This window comes from Nelumbo nucifera, chromosome 3 (genome assembly GCF_055504915.1).
Source record: "Nelumbo nucifera cultivar China Antique chromosome 3, China Antique-T2T, whole genome shotgun sequence".
NCBI classification, from domain to species: Eukaryota; Viridiplantae; Streptophyta; class Magnoliopsida; order Proteales; family Nelumbonaceae; genus Nelumbo; species Nelumbo nucifera.
In genome coordinates this window covers 12,862,628-12,885,489 of record NC_142651.1, presented here as the reverse complement: position 1 = coordinate 12,885,489, position 22,862 = coordinate 12,862,628, and the positions used below count along the sequence as shown (strand labels likewise).

General features: G+C 39.0%; 1 protein-coding gene across 9 annotated transcripts in view; it reads right to left on the bottom strand.

Annotated features, from left to right (window-relative positions):
• Positions 1 to 466: 466 nt before the first annotated feature.
• LOC104596572 (inositol hexakisphosphate and diphosphoinositol-pentakisphosphate kinase VIP2-like) overlaps positions 467 to 22,862 on the bottom strand; it is a 147,034-nt gene continuing 124,638 nt past the window's right edge. For 8 of the 9 annotated variants that reach the window (XM_088901755.1, XM_088901751.1, XM_088901750.1 and 5 more), the window contains 7 exons: positions 13,527 to 13,593; positions 13,193 to 13,264; positions 4,531 to 4,784; positions 4,395 to 4,452; positions 3,265 to 3,432; positions 1,700 to 1,774; positions 467 to 920 (listed from right to left, as the gene is read on the bottom strand). In XM_088901755.1, coding sequence (XP_088757881.1) covers positions 657 to 920; positions 1,700 to 1,774; positions 3,265 to 3,432; positions 4,395 to 4,452; positions 4,531 to 4,784; positions 13,193 to 13,264; positions 13,527 to 13,593 — 958 coding nt within the window. In that variant the 3' untranslated portion in view covers positions 467 to 656. The remainder of the gene's footprint in view (positions 921 to 1,699; positions 1,775 to 3,264; positions 3,433 to 4,394; positions 4,453 to 4,530; positions 4,785 to 13,192; positions 13,265 to 13,526; positions 13,594 to 22,862) is intronic. The other variant, XM_088901752.1, reaches the window with a different exon arrangement.

The window sequence follows — 22,862 nt, the reverse complement described above, 5'->3', positions numbered from 1 at the left end:
AAAGAAATCCAGAAGCATTAATGGAAAACGAGGCAAATATATTACCTTCGTATCCAACTCCCAGTAAACATGACTTACCAACCACCATACCACACTTAATAGAATGTAAGGTAGAAAGTATCGATATACCCCTGGCATAAAAAAAAAAGGTATCCATACACCCCAATAAGGTGCTAAGGGTGTATCGGTACTTAGAACCTTGCGCCCATCTTTTTTTTTGCAAAAATAGGTCAAAGGGGTAGGTATTGATAGCAGTAACAGCATCGCAATTGGATCAAATCCCCAAAGCCTTTTGATTAGTGGATCACCGTGACAAAATTTTGAACATTGATAGAATATTGATAGCAGTAACAGCATCGCAATTGGGAAAGTGTAATTGAGCTTACTTATATCAGGACTCCAACGAGAGGTTGTTCACTTGTTCTTTAGATGACATATTGGATGATAAACAACAGTAAAAAACGAATGCCAAAAGAAAAAATATGGAAAGTATCACTAACGAATACGGTTACTTCAACAACTACATTCTTTTTTTTTTGTTCCAAATCCTGACTAAAGAATATGACAAAATTGACAGGGTTAATCAACTATCAGCAATCTGTACACGATAATGCAAGATAAACAAAAAAGAAGAAAACAAAATCGGACAGTAATATTTATTTCCCATTACTGTTCACATGCTTGTGGAAAGGCCAAAGGTTCACCAGTCGCTCAAGCACTCCTGCACTTTTTGTGAAGTAGCCTGAGAAGCCATAGGGTGTTGTTGGAGGTGGGAAATCTTCTGCTGGCATCGCAAATGGGCGAATCATCTTCTCCAACCTCTCCAGAGTGAGATACGACCCAACTTCTTGCAGTCTTTCTGGACCCATTATTGGCAAGGTGTGTTCTTGATGCAAGGAAGCAGCCTCACCATCATTCTTCTGCAAAAATGTTTAAAAAAAAAAAGAAAAAAAAAACACTTGCATGAAACAACTTAGCACCATTCCATTCATCTATTCCAAACTTTGCTATAGTCTATCACATAATCATAGTCAATTAGCTTGTCAAATTAGCATCACTGACTTGCCTTATTCCATATTATATATCATAGTCAATTAGCTTGTCAAATCATACTTTACTTCTACAGAAGACAAGAGACCTAGAATGCCATCTCTTTGAGTACAAGTCATTAACCAACTCATCAACCACACCCTTTGATTGGTGGGTGAATCTTGGATAATGTTCCTCTGAAAATAAGTTTCACTTGTTGATCTAACCTTCCAATTTATAACCAAAACTTGGATGACCAAAGAATGCAGCATTAATGGCAGGATGGAAGTTTCAATACTGGAACTCCTTGACATGGTCAGATATGCATGTATATATATGTTAGCACGTGTATAACATATCATGTCTGGATCATATTTGTGCAGGGCAAGGCTAGATGCAATCTTCAGCTTCAGAACAACTCCAATTATTATTATATAAATTGAATATAATTCTTTTTTTTTCACTCATGAAATTTGACCTCTCCATTTTTTTGGTTTTCTTTATTTTTTTTTCACATTTTTGGGACTTAGTTTGTATAGAATTTGAATGTCTCACAACCTGAAGGAATTTGTAGGAGGAAACATTAACATGTTTTCATAATCTATTTCCTCTCTTTCCTTCAAGCAGCACCTTTCATCCTTCATTTAATGAAAGAAATTAGAATTATTACCTCCAGAGGGCTTAAATCTGCACCACGGCTGAATGTCATCTCTATGTGAAATCTTCTTGGATCTTCTAGAGCCACCTGCAGTTAAAGCAACTCATTTTGCTTAAACGGATATATTTATGGCTTTCTAATATCTGTTTAGAAAACTAAAGAATTCATGTCAAGGAGATACTTGTAGTACCATACTGATGTAGGACCAGCTCAGTTCTAGTCCTAAGAGAATGTTGAATGGTCTTCTTGATCAGAGTTTTATGGCTGTTAATGGCTCTTAAAGGAATAAGAGAGAAAATAGGGAGAGGAAGAAGAGAGAAAATACCTGGAATCACTCACAAGGTGCCTAGAATCACTCTAGGGCATGGGAATCACTCACCATAGCTAGCATAAGCTGAAGAAAACTCAATATGATTCATTCCCTTTGTGTAAAACGTCCATACATATTTATAGACTCTAAACTCATAATAATCCTAGGAATCAAACTGTTAGACTCAGTAATCCTAGTAGGACTCAAACTAAGCTGTCATATCCTATTTCAATTCAAAGAAGACTCAATAACTCTAATCCTACTTATGCAATGACTCTGAAATACCAAGAAGAGAAACAACCTTCTGAAATAAACAGACTGTTTAAAGAGGTGCAGAAAAGTGATAGAGAACAGCAGAAACAGTGAATCAAGAAGAGAGAAGAGGAAGGTGGCGGCAATAAGGGTTCAGAGAGAGATTTTCGAATCTAATCTCCTCTTACACCCTGATTCCTTTTCATTAACTTAATTTCAGTAATTTACAGAGAGGCCCTTAACTGGGAGAATAATTTAAAAAAGACATAACATAAGAAAGTCTCATGTCAAGGCCCATTACAGCAAACATAGAGAAAAGAAATAAGAAAACAGTCTATGGGCCATTCGGTCCATCTTCTCTACATTAAACATAAAAAAACTATAACTAGACAAATTAAACCCTATCATTGGACTCCACGGAGAATTGCAAAATGACAAAAATACCCTTTGTGTTCAATTCAGTCCAAATCCCAAGTACCTATGCCATATAAGGACCTGTTGTAAGACCTTCTTTCTAGAATAAGTCTTCAAGGGTGCTGATTGATTCCTATCACATACCTAATGAAACAATAACCATGTAACATCAGCTTTGATTACAAGGTTAAAGCCAAACATGATTTGTGACTGTGACCACTACACTGCGCCTGCTTTATCTAGGGGAATGAATTAACTTATCATTTGCTTTTGTTATTGTATGTTCAAGACTGCCTCCAGGGCCAGAGCATGGAAAGAAGTTGATGCCTTTGATAGACATGATAAATAAAGAAGACTATATAAGGCTTAACAAGGTCCAATTTAAGGGTCTAGTATTCTTAGTAAGGTGCTTATCCTAGACTTTCAATATCTTTTGCATCATCCCATCATCTTATCTCATGAGCCAATAGCTTCTGGCCACAGAACAGAAACACATACACACTCACACACATTTAAACCATATAAACCAGTAAGGTATTTATCAACTATGTATCAATTGAAAGAACTTTCTAAACTTTTAAGGAATAGTATAACCACCAACCTCTGTATTTTCGAACATCCTAAACACAATGTAACTCGTATAGTCAAGTTCCTTTGTTTTGAATAAACGCTCCAAAGCAGAATGGCAGACAAGGCTATCCTCTCCTTGCAGAGATTCATCCAAATTACAGTAGCGGAGAACATTCATTAAAGAGTGTATATGTGATTCCTGTCAGTTACAATTATTATTAAAAGTCAATTCACGAGAAGTAATAGATGAACCAACAAAACAGAAGATAGTAACAAAAAGGATGGGAAGGGAAATTTTAGGTGTATTTTCAAATAGAAGATGGCCCACCAACAGATCTGGAATTTATAGGACTCCTATCCCATCCTTCCAAACCATTGTTGCAAGCCACAGATGAGCTGGCTAAGCAGGGGGTGAACAGAAGCAATTTGTATTGGGTTTCCAGGAAACATAACACAAATGCGGATGGTCTAGCAAGGTCTGGTGCTTTTTGGGACTATCTTTATAGTGCTAGCTCCCTGCCAGTGTAGTTTTTTGGCTGGTTCTTTGCCCTTCTTTGTACATCTCATGTACTTTTCTCTTTAATGAATTTCAGTAATCTTATTTTGAAAAATCATCTCCTATTCTGTAGCTGGTGTACACACAAGTTATGATGAAATTAGAGGTTAAGTATCTAGGCTCATTTACTTGTCACTCCTTTTTCACATATATATATATATATGTATATATATATATTTCTGGTTAACAATAAAACAAGGAGAAAAGACTAGTTCTTTTGACAACTAATTAAGGTCATGCACTAGAGTAATAGAGTTCTAGACATGGTTTAGAGGCAATTTGCTTATAGTTCCCCTCTTCTTCCCACTGGTCCTCTTTTTTTTGGACTTTCTTCTCTTTGAGCTAAATAGCATGCTCTTGACATAAACGCTTTCTTTAAAATGTAGGCAACTAGGCCCTGCCTTATGGTGGAAAGGATTTTTAAAATGTTTATGGTGTTTCCCAATGAGAAATAAAATTTTACTTGGAAAATATTTATAAAAAATATTTTACTCGTAATAAAAGCTAATTGGATATGATTGAAGAGCACCAGACTGAAATATGGTATCGGATATTAAAAAAGAAAGCAACAAGAAATAAAGAAATGTTGGACAGATTTTACTTACTGATGTGAAATAAAGGCGTGTTCGTACATGTCGTTCAGGTGTCTTGACATTGGCATATCTAAAAGAAAATAGAAAGGCCTTTTAGTATCATACAGTGGTAAATAATGAAGTAAGAAGCAACATGTTTGACAGAGACTTTGGATCTAAACGGTATTTGGTCTCCTTATCATCATCATCATCCAGGTCAAGTGACTTCTCACTTGTGAAACTTGATCTTCTTATGTCTTCATTTTTCGTGTGAAATTTCAATTGATAATCACTCTCTTCTTTTCTTGTCTTAGTGGATGTTGAATTCTGGTCTTGATTACTTTTCAGTTCAGCAACACTGATGGCTTCTTCACGAGTGTTCCTTAAGTCAATCAAAATTTTACCCAACAAACGACGGGCTATCTGAGTTGTAAAAAAGTTCAAATAAGAGTATCAGAATTATATTAATAATAAAACATAGATTTGAATTTTATTGGAACTTTTCCATATAAAATTGTTATACTGGATATCTAATGCAATAATTTCATAAAGAAAAATGGTATAATGACAGTGAAGAAGACTGGATCAAGGTTGGTGGCCAAATTGCTTCTGAAAAAAATTCAGTCAGCCTGTTTGCCATATTCTATCATGGGAGCTTTGTGAAGAGGAAAAGAAAGTAAAGCATAAAATACTCCAATATGCATCTGACTGCAAATGAGGACCTTGTCTGGTAATGGCTTGTACCTAATGATGCACTGATTTTGAACTCATAGGAGCAGGGAATTTTATGATGGTACCTTGTGGAATAATTTCTAATGATATTCAATTAATTTCGCATCAGCGTATAAAGTAGGGAAAAACTATTATACATGGACTTTTTGAAGCCCCCAAAAGATCACAAGCCCATAAGCATAGACACAAATCCAATATGGCCATAGAATCTTCTAAGTTTGTGATATGTGGTTAAAGTCTCAGATTCTTAGCCCCTTAGAATAAACCAGTAATGAATAGCATTTCTAAATTTAATATAATCAACTGCCAATTATTTAAAATTCCCAGTGTTTTCTTTCTTGGATAAGCAAATAAAAATATTTTGTTAAATTGTGCACAAACATGGTAATGCCCAAGGAATGGGCTGCACCACCAAATACAGAAGCCTAAATGAAATTGGCTGATTTGATCATGAAAAACTTTCCATTCCAAAGCTCTAATCTATAAAAGAAATGCGTGCATCTGCATGGATACAAACAAAAGGTCATAACTTCAAAAATTCTGTGCTCTCTCCTTTTTGTTTTTGATTGTTAACTGTGGAACTTATCTATTTCAGTAAAATATTAATACTTACAATATGCCTAGCATCCCTTAATAGGAGATCCACCTAACCTTTTCTAATTCATTACATTGATGCCAAAAAAAAGTTTCCTATTGACCCTTGTCTGGCCAAAGTATCAGCAAATCTTTGCCATTCTCTCCACCCATTTGAAGGTAACTTCCACCTCCATTGCTAACTGTTTTCTTGGTAGAAAGTTGCTGAATAGAAGAGAAAAGAAGGAAGAGAGAAGAGAGGATTTGGAGTCAAAAAGTCAGGGCTGGCGGCACCAACATTTCTATTTATGTTAGGCGACAAAATAAAAGAGGGAAAAATACAATAGTGCCCTAGTAGTCAACTACTAGGAACAATCTTCGTCTAGTAGTCGACTACTAGGAATAGTCTTCGTCTAGTAGTTGACTACTAGGAACAATATTCTGCTAGTAGTCGACTACTAGCAACAGGGTACATTATTTCAACACTCGCCCTCAAGTTGGGACATAGATGTCAATCATGCCCAACTTGTCATATAGGTCATTATGCCCTAAGTGATGTAAATCCTTAGTGAAGATGTCTGCAAGATGTTCTTCAAAACTAAGATAGGGTGTGCATACTTTTCCAATAACAAGTTTCTCCCTGATAAAGTGCTTATCCACCTCAATGTGTTTGGTCCTATCATGAAGAACAGGATTAGCAACGATGTTGATAGCTGTCTTGTTATGACAATATAAGGGCATGGGATTATCTACAGTAAATCCCAGTTCTCCCAACAAATTCTTAATCCACATGATCTTATCCACTCCATGAGACATAGCCCGGTATTCAACTTCAGTAAAAGATCTACAGATCCTTTTCATATTGTTCACTTTGATGTGTGGGGGCCATATCATTTACATTGCATGGGTGATAATAAATATTTTATTCTGCTTATTGATGATTTTTTCTTGTCACACCTGGCTTTATCTTATGCATTCCCATGCTTAAGTACCCAAATTTGTAAAACAGTTTCATGAATTTGTGCTTACCCAATTTGATACCCACATCAAGATATTCTGATCAGACAATGCTAAGGAATATTTTGAGAAGGATCTTGGTTCATACTTTGAGAAGTGTGGAGTTATACATCAAAGTTCTTGTCCTCGTACTCTAGAACAAAATGGGGTAGCAGAGAGAAAGAACCAACATGTTGTTGAAGTAGCAGGAGCATCCTTTTTGTCTCTAATGTTCTAGTGAGATTTTGGGGTGATGCAGTGATGACAACTACATACCTTATTAACCACATGCCTTCTCGAGTCTTGGTGTTCAAATCTCCCTTTGCTGTCTTGTTTCTTAAGAGTGACTTGTTTCCTATTCCCTTGTGTGTCTTTGGGTGCACATGTTATGTTCATGTCCCTAGCTCTCAGAGACATAAGTTTGAACCCAAGGATTGGAAGTGCATTTTCTTAGGGTGTACCTCCACACAAAAGGACTATAACTGTTTTGATACCACTAGTGGAACTCATTTTGTCTCCATGAATGTTACCTTTGTAGAGTCACTTCCATTTTGTCGTCGTTCATAGTTTTCAAGGCGCCAAGGCGAGGCTAGGTATCTGGGGGGCGCCTTGTCGCCTAGGCGATGGATTTTTTTTATATAGAAAACATAGATCCTAGGGTAGTTCCCTAGGTACCATAGCCATATTTCCTTAATAATTATTCATAATTTTCATAAGAAAAGTATAGAGTTCATGTTAAAGTAAAGAAAATCAACATATTCATGAGACGAAAAAAAGAAGGAAAAGAAAATTCAAAAAATATAGGGGCTGAACCCTTATTTTTGTTATGGGAAAAGAATAAAAGAAAAAGTAGTAGTAGTAGTAGTAGTAGTAGTACTGTAGTACCGTAGTACTGTAGTAGTAGTAGAAAATGTGTTGATTAGACAAAATTTTAAGTTCTTCCTTATTTATTGGTTCAGGTTTTAAAGTCTTTGAGGGTTCAATACAGCATTTAGCAATGTTTGTATTGATTAAATCCTAACAAATAATAAAATAATAAAAACAAATTAGTATATAAACACAAAAGCTGAATATTTTAGTTTAATAGTGCCTTATTTTATAATTATAATGTCAAAAAATAAAGAATAAAAAAATATTTTACAATGGACAGTACAAAACTGCTTGGCGATTAGGCAAGGCGAGCCTCAAAGATGCCTTGTCGCCTAGGCGTCGCCTTGCCAACTATGTCGTCATTCTTCTGAGGGGGAGCATTCCGTTGAACTGTTTTCTTCACCACTTTCTCAACCAAGGAATTAAATATCGATATGATACATCCGATACGTGGTGTATCGCATCGGTATCGGATTAGGGCGATACAAGATACGTTACGAATGGAAACATATCTTGCAATCGCGTGTGTTGAACCGATACAAGTGCGTATCGTCCGGTATCGCATTGTATCGGTCGATACGCACCGATATCGACCGGTTCGCAGCGCCTTCAATTAAAAATTCATATTCTGCGCTAATAAAGTGATTTGAACCTGGGACGCTGCGCGCGTGGCACGAGAGCCTTAAGTTCTCCATCAAACCATTTGGCCATGCCATGCTTTGTGATATCTAACGAAATAACAAAGTTTTATTAATGCCTATCCAAATAAATAATCAAAATTTATGTTTAACAACCCCAATTAAAAATTAAAATAAATAATATTTAAAATTAGTATTTTATACAAATAAAATATTAATAGTAGAATAATTACCTTACTATTTAAAATTTATAAATTTGCACATGATATATATCTTACAAATTTTATATATTTCTATAATTATTAATTAATATTTTAATTTACATAAATGACAATATATTTATTATTTACAAAAAATAAAAATTTGTTTGCAAAATATTGAAAATTATAATATTAAATTGAATTTATCAAATCCATTAATCTACATTTATATGAAAAATTGATTTTTAATTTCAAAAGGAAAATTATACAAATAAAAATTTTAATAATGAAATAATTTTTTTAATAGTTAAAAATTATGAATTTGCATATGATATATATCTTATAAATTTTAACCAATTTTATATATTTTAAGTTAAACGTATATATTTTTATAAATTATTAAATGATAGTTTAATTTATATTTGAGAATTTAATATTTGGTTAACTTTTTTGTTAATGTTAAAATGTAAAAAACAATAAAATAGAAAATAATTGATATAATAATTACGATAAATATAATAAGTCCATCTTGGACTCTTAATTAATGCATTGTATGATATGTCTTTATGTACACTTTCTTATATATTTATACATTACTTATGGCTGTTTGACCATAAATTTAGTGTTATTTATTTATTTATGAAATTTACATGTGGTTTCCTAGTGTATCCAAGTTTTTCATATGTTTCGTCCTTATCCATGCGCTTCCAAAGCGTATCCGTATCCAAGTTGTCTAATACGATACTCGATACCGATACTTTAATCCTTGTTCTCAACCTTCTCTTGTTGATCTTGAGGTTGAGTCTCTTGTGGTTCCTTCTATTCCAATGGCAGAGCCTTTGTCTCCCAGTTCTACCATTCCTGCTCTTGGTCCTCCTACTAGTCCTCCAGTTTTCCTTACTCATCCTATTATTCAGAGGTGGTACTAGAGACAAAGGCTATGACATGATCAGGTTGTTCCCTCATCTACAGTTGACCCTTAGACACTCTCAACCCCCAAAGAGGGGACAAGTCTTTCACCACTTGTTCTAGAACCTCCATTCCCAAACTTAGACCTACCTATTGTTCAGAGAAAAGGTAAGAGGAAATGTACAACCTGTCTTACAACTCCATATTACCTATTGTATTTCCAATGACCTGTCTTATAGTCTGTTATCCCCATCTTATTATTCTTTCTTAGCCTCAATTTTTTCTTAGCCTATACCCAAGCCAGTTACAAAGGCCTTGTCTAAGCTAGAATGGAGAGAGGCTATGAGAACTAAAATAGAAGCACTTCGTAAAAATCATACATGGGATATTGTGGATTTGCCTCATGGGAAGGAACTAGTGGGATGTGGTCGAGAGTCGGGCGGAGCCCCCGGCCCAGCCACTAGACTCGAAAAAAAAAAGCAAAAAGTGCAAAATTTTAAAAAGGCGCATGCCTAGTGCGCCTTTTGAAAAGGGTGCGCCTAGGACCTGGGTGAGGCGCATACCCCAAAATGTGCCTCACCTGTGCACCTAGGCATGCCTTTTAAATCACTGATATGGAGTTGATTATATGGAGACTTTCTCACTAGTTGTAAAAATGACCACAGTGGGAGTTTTGTTATCCTTGCTAATGACTTATGACTGGCCCTTATATCAATTTGATGTGAAGAATTCTTTTCTTAAATGGAAACTTGACTGAAGAGGTTTATATGTCACTTCCACTAGGTATGTATGGTAAGGAAGTACAGGGCAAGGTATGCAAGTTGAAGAAATCTCTTTATGGTCTTAAGAAATCCCTACGAGCTTGGCTTGATAGATTCAGAGCTACACTTGTTGAGTTCATCTATACACAGACACAATCCGACCATACCTTGTTTGTGAAGAGGAGAGGAACTCAGGTTACCTTCCTCATTGTTTATGTTGATGATATTATCATTACAAGGAGTGATACATAGAAAGTTCAGGCACTCAAGACCAAGATTCAAAATATCGATATGTATCGTATCAGGGGCTTCCCAATACGCCCCTACAGGGGGTGTTTCAAGGTCTCGACTAGTTTAGAGGGTGGACGAACCTTAAACCGGCCCCTCTGAATCAGATTCAAAAAAAAAAGAAAAAAGCTAGGGATACTGTCTGATATGAATTGAAGTTACTAGGTCTAAAGATGGCATCTTCATCTGCCAATGAAAGTATGTGTTAGATCTTCTCACGGAAACTAGGAAATTGGTGCCAAACCTGTTTCTACACCTATTGATGCTAACCATAAAGTCTCAGCTGTTGATGGTGAGCTTTTGGCAAACAAGGTAGTGTTCTAGAGACTTTTAGGGAAGTTGATATACCTTTGCATGACACGACCATATATCTCATATGTTGTTAGTGTGATCAATCAGTTTATGCATGCTCCTAGTGACATACATGGCTGCTGCAAAACAAGTTCTGTGTTACTTGAAGGGAATTCCAAGAAAGGGCATCCTCTTCTCTAGGCATGGACACATGAAGCTAGAGGCTTACATAGATGTCGATTGGGCCAGTAGTTTTGATGATTGGAGATCTACATTGGGTTATTGTGCCTTGGTTGCAGGGAACATTGTCTCTTGGAGGAGTAAGAAACAGTCAATAGTATCTAGGTCTTCAACTAAGACAGAGTACAAGCCAATGGCACATGGAGTTTCAAAGTTGTTATTGGCTCAGGTCACTTCTAGAGGAGATTGGTATTACACATGATAATCCCTTAATGCTTTACTATGATACTCAAGCTGCGATCAACATAGCTCACAACCCAGTTCAGCAATGATAGGGCAAAACATATTGAAGTTGATTGGCATTTTATAAGAGAAAGGGTAGCTTCAGGAGAAGTTTGCCTTCCTTTTATTGCCTCAGAGCAACAGTTAGCAGATGTTTTGACCAAGGGTGTCCTCAAGGAAAAGTTACAACATTGTGTAAGCAAGCTGCATGATTGATATCTATGCTCAGCTTGAGGGGGAGTGTAGAGATAATCGGCCGAATGGGCCTTAGTTTCTTTGTTTTTCTTTAAGTTATGTTTATGACTTGTGCTAGTAGGTAGTGGGCCTTATTTATTGGCCTATTTTCTCTTTTTTATTGTTGTCTTTAGTGACGGACGCCCTACTAAGGGCACTCATGTAATTGTCCTTATTTTTTACAACAAAAGAATAAAAGAGATCATTGGGGGCTGAAGAGAGGTTTTGAACTACTCTCTTCTTCTTCTTCTTCCTCCATCACTTCTCTCTCTTCAATCTCCTCCTTTTCCCCTGTTTCTTTTCTTTTAATTCAGATTATTGTGGGTGCGATTTACAACTTGGAGATTTCTCACATTTGATAACCACTACTCTCTTCAAAAGTGCCATATTCTCTTAGGAATCTCCAAATTACTTACCAATGACAGCTTTACTCATAGGCCCTCATATCTGACTCTGGTCTGGAAATTCATTTCTATGTAAGTTGCCTAACCACAAATACTGGCATTCTTGAGAAGGAATAATAGACTGGAATGCTGGCAAGTAGCCTACACATTGATTTGCGATCTTATGTTTATTCATTCTCTCCAAACCGCCAAATTCTATTTTTTCAAGACTTCAAAAATTCCAGTTGTATCAGGTTTTATGTTATTTGTACCTGCATCACAAGGGAAAAACTTTTATTGATCCGTAGTCTAAATTTGAGGCTATGTCAACCTTCCACTTTCATGCACATGAAGGATGATATAGCTAGTTCAGTCTGTCTATCAGATTAAGTGAAGGTAAAATATGGGTTCTGTTGATTAGCACTGAATATTCAGTGCTATTTGGTACCGGAGAGAACAGAATAACCAGTCTGTCCATATATATCCCAACATATGTGGTTGGCCACTGAACCTGCACAAACCACCATTTCTGTTGATCCCATATAAAATAAATGGTTCCTACTGGACATATATGAATGTTCTAAGCACATTCATGTCAATATATAAAAGGAGGTGTAATTAATTATTTGCTCCCATTAAGATATTTATATGTATGCTGCCAGCCTAGTTGGTTATCTAGGCACTCAAAAATGCTTAAGTGATTGTCTTATTGACACCTTGGCAAAACTTAAACTACATTGAATTGAAAGTTGTTATGGGATAACTTTCTAATTATCATGAGCTTAACACCAATAATCCAGATATATAATATGGGCCTAGAGTCCAACAAATTATACATTAAATCCAACAGGCCACAAAAATATAGGAACAACAATCCCATTAACCTTAAAATAAGACAAAATAGTGGCTGACAAATAATTATTAAGAATAAACCTGTTCATGGGCTGGGTAGCCCGACGGGCTGGCCTGGCCCGGCCCGATCTAAGTCGGGCTTGGACAGGATTTCAGGCCCGTGGGCTCGAGCTCGTGCTTAAAACATCAGGCCCGTCCTTTTTGGGCCTGCCTTGGGATTTCTCAAAAGAGCCCAGCCCGAGCCCGAGCCTGACTTGATAATGTATTATATAATAAAACGTATTTTATATAATAAAAAAAAAAAATATATATATATATATATAATATTTTTTCTTTATTATTCTCTTTTTTCAAGTAATAGTGAGATCTTTCATTATTTTTTTAGGTTTTGAGGACTTTTAATATAAATAAACTAGTTTTTAATTGAATAAAAAAAGAAAATATTTTTTCCAAATTTCTGGCCGGCTCGGGCTTCGGGCTTTATATGAGGGTCAGGCTCAGGCTCAAGACCTAGGCCCGATGGTCAGGCCAGACTTGGGCACAGGCCTGAGCATATTCTGTTAATGTAAAGGCAAAGCCTGGCCCGTGAACAGGTCTATTAAGAAGGTAAAATGGATGGTAGAATAACAACTGATTGCTTACCTTTGAACCAATTTTGATCTTTTGCTTTGGATCTATCCCATACTCATTTGGGATAACACCATCTGCAAGTAACTAAAACAATGAAATGCAAAGCTTCAGGCTACTTTTGGTGATTATACATGAGACTAATCACAAAAAGTTATGAGCCAAGAACATGTGATTTGTGATGTGTAAGAACAAGAAGACTTGAAATTTATTATCTACAAGGACTTCTAGTAGTAGAAATACCTCCTTGACATGATCAAAATGCAAGGAGCATTTTAAAGGCAAAGGCATACCATTCCTAAACATTTATCTCCTTGAAAACTAGTACTAAAATAAAATCTATGCATACCTGAGCCACTTTAAATAGCTCGTCAAGTCCTTCCAGATTAAGATGTGCATTGTGCAAGAGATCATATCTATCAATCCATAGTGAAAATGTATAAATAAGCATGACACAAGTCAAAAAACACATAAAACAAGGATAGATATGCACTTAATAAAAAAAACTTCCTTGTTAATAGTTGGTAGAAAACAATGCACTCATATTAAGTTCAAATTGAAATTCATTGCATGCAACAGAGATGGTGAATCAATGAGAAGTAAAAGATAATTGGAGGTTCCAGATAGGCTTAAGCCTGAAATTTCATATTAAATTAAATGTTGCTCCAGAAATATACAACCAATCAACTGCTAAATTTTAACTGAAGATTAACATGTGCATGATAACCCAAGGAGAAAAATAAAACTGTCAAGCTCAAGGAGTGCACACAAATGTAAAGATGTACATAAGGATATTAGAAATAATTATGCAATGCATGCATAAATGGGGTGGGTTAAAATCTGCCCCATTCCTACTATATGGGTTTGGTATATCCTAATCAGGTTGGGAATCAGGTTCAGGTTGTGAAATGCCAACCTACCCTTAGATTGCTATTCCATGAGCATTTCAAGTGTTATTATCTTTTTTCACCTATTATTTTCAAGTGTTATATAGATTCTTTCATTGCTTCCATATCTGCATCAGCAACCTTGTTCAAAATGGAAAATTTTGTGGAAACTTCTATGAAAATGATATGTCCCGAAAATTTCACACACAATTCTCAGACACAAGGTAAGAACTACACAACTCAAATAAAGAGAAACTGGTATTCATTCAGAGGAAAGCATTAACAGTAGGTCGGTTCTTCGAGAGATCGCCGGCTCTCCCAAACACTCAAAATATTCTTCACTCCAAAAACATACCCTTCCCCATCCCTCAAAGACCCTTCTTATACTCTTCTGACAACATAACTGACTCCCCCCCCATAAATGCCCAGCTGGCCTAATTATAAATGCCCAACACTCTTCTTATTCATAACTGACATAGCTATAAATGCCCCAAGAATCTTCTTATTCCCTTCTGACTTCCTCAATAAATGCCCAGCTGGTAAGCCCCATGTGTTCAATTATTTCCTCCCTTAACCGGTTGCTGCCCCTTCCTTTTCCTAGCATACGTAAGGTTAATTGGGGGCCTATCATTACCCGCCGCCCAAAGACTAACCTTGTCCTCAAGGTTAAAATGAGGAAATTGGTCTCGAAGCAAGTCAAAAGGCTCCCAAGAATCTTCAAAATCAGGCAGGTCTTGCCAATGAATAAGCACTTCCGAACCAGTAACTCCAGGCATAGTGGATGGGCGCACACCGCGCACGACAGCAGGTTCCACAAGCATCTCCGTATCAGCAGACAGAGTGGAAAGAATCACAGGAGAAGAGAGATGGTTTCCAATCGCCTTCTTGAGTTGCGAGACATGAAAAACTAGGTGAATCCGTGCATCTAGAGGAAGTTGAAGTTTATAAGCGACAGCGCCAATTCTTTCCACAACAGCAAATGGTCCATAAAAACGAGGGGCAAGCTTTTCATCGACTCGGCGAGATAGAGACTGTTGGCGATAAGGTCGCACTCTCACATACACCCAATCCCCGACGTCAAAATTCACATCACGTCGGTTCGCATCAGTCGAGTCTTTCATCTTTTGTTGTGCACGGTGTAGATGAGTACGTAGCTCACCAAGTATAGCGTCACGCTGAAGGAGAACAGCTTCAACATCAGCATTAGCCGTAGAGCCAAGTTCATAGCGGATTAATGGAGGAGGATCGCGCCCATAAACCACCTTGAAAGGTGTCATGCCAGCAGCAGTGTGAAAAGAGGTATTATAGCTGTATTCTGCCCAAGATAACCAAGAAGACCAGCGGGAGGGAGAATCAGCTGCGAAGCAGCGCAAATAAGTCTCTAAACAGCGATTAACCACTTCCGACTGACCATCCGCCTGGGGATGGTAAGCTGAACTACGACGCAATTCTGAACCTTGCAAAGTGAAAAGCTCGCGCCAAAAGAAACTCATAAAGACTTTATCACGATCAGACACAATTGATCGGGGAATGCCATGTAAACGAACTATGTTGTGTAAGAAAGCTTGAGCAACTGTGAGAGCTGAGAAAGGATGACTGAGAGGGATGAAATGGGCATACTTGGAGAGACGATCGACCACCACCATAATTGTATCAAATCCCTTCGACTTAGGAAGAGCCTCAATAAAGTCCATAGCAATATCCTCCCAGATCTGTTCAGGAATGGGTAAAGGTTGCAAAAGGCCAACAGGAGACATGGCTTCATATTTACTGCGTTGACACACATCACAGGCCTGCACAAACTCCTGAACAAAACATTTTATCCCCCACCAATAAAATTCAGCTACCATACGCCGATATGTCCGGTGGATTCCAGTGTGACCTCCCACAACACCAGAATGAAACTCTTTAAGTAAGAGGGGGATAAATGGAGAAGAAGCCGGCAAAACCAATTTACCATGATAACGAAGGTGATCCCCAACTAAAGAGTAGGCAGGATAAGCAGCCGGATCATGCTGTATGACATTTTTAATGTTGGCCAGAAAAGAATCAACATCAACTTGCTCCTTAAGGTCATCAAAATCAAGAAAAATAGGGACTGTAAGAGAATTTAAGTGCATTTCAGCAGGAACTCTGGAGAGAGCGTCAGCCACAGCATTTTCAGTACCAGGTTTGTACTGAATCTCAAAGTCATAATTCATAAGCTTAAGGAGCCACTTATGATGCTCACCTTCGACAATCCACTGCTCCAACAGATACTTAAGACTACGCTGGTCGGTACGAACAATAAAGCGTCTACCAAGAAGATAGGGGCGCCACTTTTTATTGGCAAAGACAATAGCCATTAATTCACGCTTGTAAACCAATTTAGACTATGCAGACGGATTAAGCTTGTGGCTGTAAAAAGCTATGGGACGATTATTCTGCATTAATACCGCACCGAGATCCACATCGGATGCATCTGTCTCGATCAAGAAGGGCTGAGAGAAATCCGGAAGGGCCAACACAGGTACGATTGTCATAGCCCGTTTCCACTCCTGAAAGGCGTTCTCAGCTTCTGCATTCCATGAGAAGGCATCCCTTTTAAGCTGTTGTGTCAATGGCCATGCTATTTTACTGTAGTTACGCACAAAACGACGATAATAGCCCGTAAGTCCCAGAAAACCGCGAAGAGCTTTAAGTGAAGATGGTTGGGGCCAATCAACCATGGCCTGGATCTTAGAAGGACCGACAGAAACACCAGCCGCATTGATAATATGACCCAGGTATTCAATGCTAGGCTGAGCAAAGATACATTTCTTTGAGTTAGCAAAGAGACGGTGGGCACGCAACATAGAAAAGACCTATTGAAGGTGATCCAAATGGGCAGCTTCGAAAGCACTATAAACCAGAATATCATAAAAAAAACCAGCATAAAGCGACGGAGGAAACCATGGAAGATAGTATTCATTAACGACTGAAAAGTCGATGGCGCATTGGTAAGATCGAAGGGCATGCCAAGGAACTCATAATGGCCCTCGTGGGTGCGAAATGCAGTCTTGGGAATATCCTCACTGCGGACACGAATTTGATGGTAGCCCGATTTAAGATCAATTTTGCTGAAAATAGAAGCACCATGAAGCTCATCAAGAAGTTCTTCGATAACCGGAAAGGGAAACTTATCCGGAACCGTAGCACGGTTAAGGGCCCGGTAATCAACACAAAAACACCAGCTTCCGTCCTTTTTCTTGACTAAAAGGACCGGGCTCGAGTAGGGGCTTGTACTTGGCTGAATAATACCCGCGGCCAGCATCTCAGAGACAAGGTGTTCAATTTCATCTTTCAGGAACTGAGGGTATCTGTAAGGACGAACAGAGATCGGGGACGTGCCCTCATGCAAGACAATAGCATGCTCCGTAGCCCGAGTAGGGGGTAAACCCGTAGGCATATCAAAAACATCTTTGAACTCATCTAGTAGAGCGGAAATTGGCAAGGGTATGGGCAAGGCAAAGTTCAACGAAGAATCCACCACCTACAAATGTTTTAATTCCAATAAAACCCCTTGTCCCTCGTGTTGTAAGTTACGCATCATAGCATGCAAAGACACCTAAGAAGAACAGAGAGAAGGGTCGCCCTGCAATTTCACACGGACACCCCCCAAATTGAGCTTCATAGACATGTTACCCCAATTCATCACTGAGTCCCCAAGGGATGCTAACCAAGGAAAACCAAGAATGACATCCGTAGAGCCCAATTTTAAAGGGAAGAAATCAGCAATGACATCTAATTCAGGTAAGTTGAGGCAGACCTGATGACAGACTCTAGAAGTTCTCACCTCGTCGCCATTACCCATTTGAACTCCAAACTCGTGTGTAGGAGCGCGGGGTAATTTTAATTCCTCCACTAAAGCTTCGGAGATAAAATTGTGGGATGCACTTGAGTCTATCAATACGACCACCTCACGCGACAAAATGCGTCTGCGTACCTCAAGGGAATTAGCCGCACGCAAGCCCACAAGAGACGAAACACAAAGCACAGCTGAATCTGGAGCCGGAGCAATTTCAGTGTCTGCTGAAGTGGTGTCCAAATTAGACACATCGGAAGTAACTTCCTCCACCTCATCTTGAACCCATAAAACCTGAAGTGTTTTCTGAGCACAACGATGACCAGGACTGTATTTCTCGTCGCAACGGAAACATAGACCCTTCGCACGCTTCTGCTACATCTCTTTATCGGTCAATTTTTTGAAAGCAGGTGGAGGGGACTTAATAATTGGGACCGAGGAAGAAGAAGAAGGAATCACGGTAGGTGCAGGTCGGGTGACAGTAGAAGTAGTCACCTACGAAACCCGTGAATTAAAATGAGCTCCAGAGGGGGATGTTGTGGCCAACGAGGAAATGAACCTGATTGATAAGCCCAAAGGGCCTGATTCTTATCCTCAATCTTCTGGGCCGCAACCATTTTCCTGATCAACCCAACGAGTTCCATTTGTCGGAGTTCGGCTTGGATATCTGGGCGCAACCCATTAACAAATGCTGCTTCAAGGACTGATTCCGGCAGGTCACGCAAGGGAGCGGAGAGCACCTCAAATTGGCGACAATATTCCTTAACAGTAGAAAACTGATGTAACGAGAAGAGCTGCTCCTATAAATTACCCTCCTGAGTCGATCGAAAACGTTCAAGGAGGAGCTCTTTGAATTCTGTCCAACCACGAAAAGGTCGCCGACCATCTTCCCAGTAATACCACGCCAACGCATCGCCCTCTAAACAAACAACTGCAGCTCGCAGACGCTCCGCCGGAAGCAATCCATTAATTTCAAAATCGCGCTCCGCACGAAAAAGCTAGCCGTCTGGATTTTCCCCATAAAAAATAGGCAACTCCAACTTCCTGGGAAGTGAATCAGGAGTATGTTCCGGCACCGGCATCGAAGAAGACGTCGGGAATGCCGCACTCTTCCCTTTGTCAGCAGCACGACTCAATGCGATTAATGGAGGAGCAATGTCAGTAGAAGACAAAGGAGCAGAAGAGACCTGTTGATGAAGCAACAGATCAAAACGTCTCACCAGATCTTGAACGCCTCCCTCCAGAGATTAGACCGAGCTCTCTAGAGACGAGATCTTCGAAAGTCCAGCTGCTACCTTATCCGGATCGAGACGCTGAAAATCATTACGCAAGCCATCCATCTCCAAACGAAAATCAGAATGCAGAGAAGACAAGCATTCTTCGAATCCCTCCACTTGCGATGCCACTTAACTGTCACCATGGCCAAGGAAAGACGGGCTCTACTACCACTGTTACACAATTCTCAGACACAAGGCAAGAACTACACAACTCAAATAAAGAGAAACTGGTATTCATTCAGAGGAAAGCATTAACAGGAGGTCGGTTCTTCGAGAGACCGCCGACTCTCCCAAACACTCAAAATATTCTTCACTCCAAAAACATACCCTTCCCCATCCCTCAAAGACCCTTCTTATACTCTTCTAACAGCATAACTAACTCCCCCCCCCCCCCCCCCCATAAATGCCCAGCTGGCCTAATTATAAATGCCCAACACTCTTCTTATTCATAACTGACATAGCTATAAATGCCCCAAGACTCTTCTTATTCCCTTCTGACTTCCTCAATAAATGCCCAGCTGGTAAGCCCCATGTGTTCAGTTATTTCCCCCCTTAACCGATTGCTGCCCTTTCCTTTTCCTAGCATAGGTAAGGTTAATTGGGGGCCTATCAGAAAATTGCATTTCATGCCGAGGATAATCTTGGTCCATGATGTTAAGCATAAATTAATTATGAAATTGAGATGCAAGAAACAAAATGATCGAAAGCATTTGCATTAACATACAAAGACATACACAATGTGCATCAGAACCTCACATCAACTAGCAGTACTACAAGAAAGCATAAGTATGAGTTTGAGAGTTGACCAATGAGAATGCAACAAAAATCACACACATACATCAAAGGTATGGTTTTTGATGAACTTTTCCAACTCTGAAATGATGTACACGATTCAACTGTATCACAAGATAGATTGGTGATTGGTCCACTAACATTTTTTTTGCCAAAACATGAACTCAAAGAAATTCCAGCATAGGGATGATTCTACATGAAGTATTATTATTTCTAAACACAACATTTTTAAACATTAGATTTCTACTGGCCAGTAACAAGAGGAAAACTATAATGTCACAATTTATTGACATGCATAAATATTAGGGTGATGCTCGGTACCATTTCTGTTTCTAACTGAAATGTTTTGGGTTGATCAACAACTGCTATTTGAGGCTGGTGATGGCTCAGTTGATAATTTCTCTGGCTAGTTGTAGCAGAGACTTGGGATCAAACCCTGCTGTCACCAGGGTTGGATGATGGGCTACCTGCCGTTGCATAGCCCCATGAAACTACAAAAAGGAGATATGAGGTCTCACATTATGAACCAAAGAAAATATGGTGTTCTAGAACCCAAAAAAGAAAATCTATCAAAAAATGAAAACTGTAATTCATATAAACAGCCTGCTGTAAGGCTTATTTAATTGTTACTTTATAGTTGCTGTTAGTAGGTTGTCCTCTTAAGATACTGTCAGTTAGTTATTTTTCCTTTTTTCTTATTAGTTTGTTTCTAGGGTGTGCCACCAGGGGCATACTTGTAATTTCTATTATTTTTTATTAAGTTAATATAAATAGTGAACCGGCGGCAGCCAGTGTATGTTTTTCTTTTTCTCTCAATCGTATCTCCCTTTCCTTCTCTTTCTCTCTCTCTCTCGTCTCCCACTCTCCATGAATGATTACATGGTATCAGAGCAAATTTTTGGGCTGTAAAAGAATTTCGGTCCCTCCTGTTTTGAACTTGTTTCACCTTTTTTTATTCCTTCTTTAAATTCTTAGACGTGGAAGATAGAGAAACCCTAGATTACTGGCAGCACCTCCTGTGGGTTCTTCCTTGGTCGTAATATCAAGGAAACCTAGTCGAAGAAGGGCGATGCTGGTAGAGACTCCCTTTCTTCTCTGTTCGATGCTGTGAAGTCGATTTCTGGTTGGCACCTTCGTACAGGTGCTGGACAGGTGTGTTCTTGTTTGTCTTTTTTGGCCAATGGTGTGAAGGCCTTATTCCTTGGTTCTATACATTCGTTTGGATGCTGGATTGTTAGACTGTATGGGTTGTAGTCGGACTGATAGAAACGTCTGCCTTGGCTGTGTTGGACTGATTACCGGGCTGGTTTAATGACTGAACCATCACAGAGTTGATTTCAGCAGTTTCTTGTTTTCTTCCTCACATCCCAGAAGTAAATTTCTTGAGGGTTGGTATTCTGCTTGTGGCTGTTGTGTAGTTGTGTGGGATTTGGACTGTTTTCAGCAGTATTCTATGGCAAATTATGAATCAACTTCATCGGGGGTTACACCGACCCGCACCACAGCTGGTATGGGAGGTGAAAACATGATGTTTCCCATGCCAATTATCCCTTTAAATGGTCTGAACTACCTGGAGTGGGCTAAAAGTGTAAAACTCTATGTGACGGCAAGGGAAAAAGCTGGTTACATAAATGGAAGGGTGAAAGAACCCAAGGGTGAGACAGCTCAACATGATAGGTGGGACCAAGAAAACAGTATGGTGATGTCTTGGCTCCTTGCAGCCATGGAACCTGATGTGAAGAAGAACTTTATGTGGGCAGACACCACTAGTGAGATTTGGGAACAAGCCAAAATTACCTATTCTGAGCAAAGGCATTATGCCAAGGTTTACCAGTTACAAGCTGAATCTTCAACCTGTAAACAGGGAAACCGTAGTTTGTTTTCACATTATTCAGCCCTTACCTCCATATGGAAAGAATTGGATCATTATCAGGCTATAGAGTGGAAACATGATGATGATGCTAAGGCCTATAGGAAGCTGGTCTCTCAGCAACGTGTGTTTGCCTTCTTGTTGGGACTGAACCCTGCCTAGGAACCTTTGAGGGTTCAGATCCTAGAGAGCAAAGAGTTGCCATCGGTTCACGAGGTATACTCCCTTGTTCAATCGGAAGAAAGTAGGCGGAGTGTGATGGTTACAGCTGAGGGGGAGCAACAAGTTGCTTTGGCTGCAATGAATAATAACTCCACGGGGAAGAAAAGTGACACTAAGAAGACTGATGATAAAGACAAGTTGTTTTGTACCCACTGTCGGCGTTCACGGCATACACATGACACATGTTGGGACATCCATGGGAAACCCAAGTGGGTAGTGAAGAACAAAGAACAGGGTAAAGGTCAAGGTCAGAAGAAGATGAACACAGCACAGAATGCAACACATGTGGCAACCCAAGATACTCAGGTTGCCGGTACTACCCGGGACCACCTTAATAATTCTGACCCCAAGGAAGATATAATGAATTCCTTCAGAGAACACCTGGAGTCTTATGGTAGGGCTTTGCGACAAATGGATAACTCAGTCATTGGTACTCCCTCTACTTCATTTGGATCTACATCAGGTAATACGACTTATGCATTCCATGTCACTCCCACGGGTTCCCCTTGGATCATTGACTCAGGGGCCTCCAACCACATGACCGGTAAGCCGAACTTGTTTCAGACTTATAGCCTTTTGTCAGGAAGGGATAGAGTGAGACTTGCAGATGGCTCATTTTCCTCCATTGCAGGCCAAGGATCAATATCTCTTCCTCATGGCCTTAACCTGAATTGTGTATTGCATGTCCCTCAACTTCCTATAAATTTGCTTTCAATTAGTAGTATCACAAGCTCTTTAAACTGTAGTGTAACCTTTTTTCCTGGCTCATGTGTTTTTCAGGACCTAACTTCTGGGAGGACGATTGGTAGAGGGA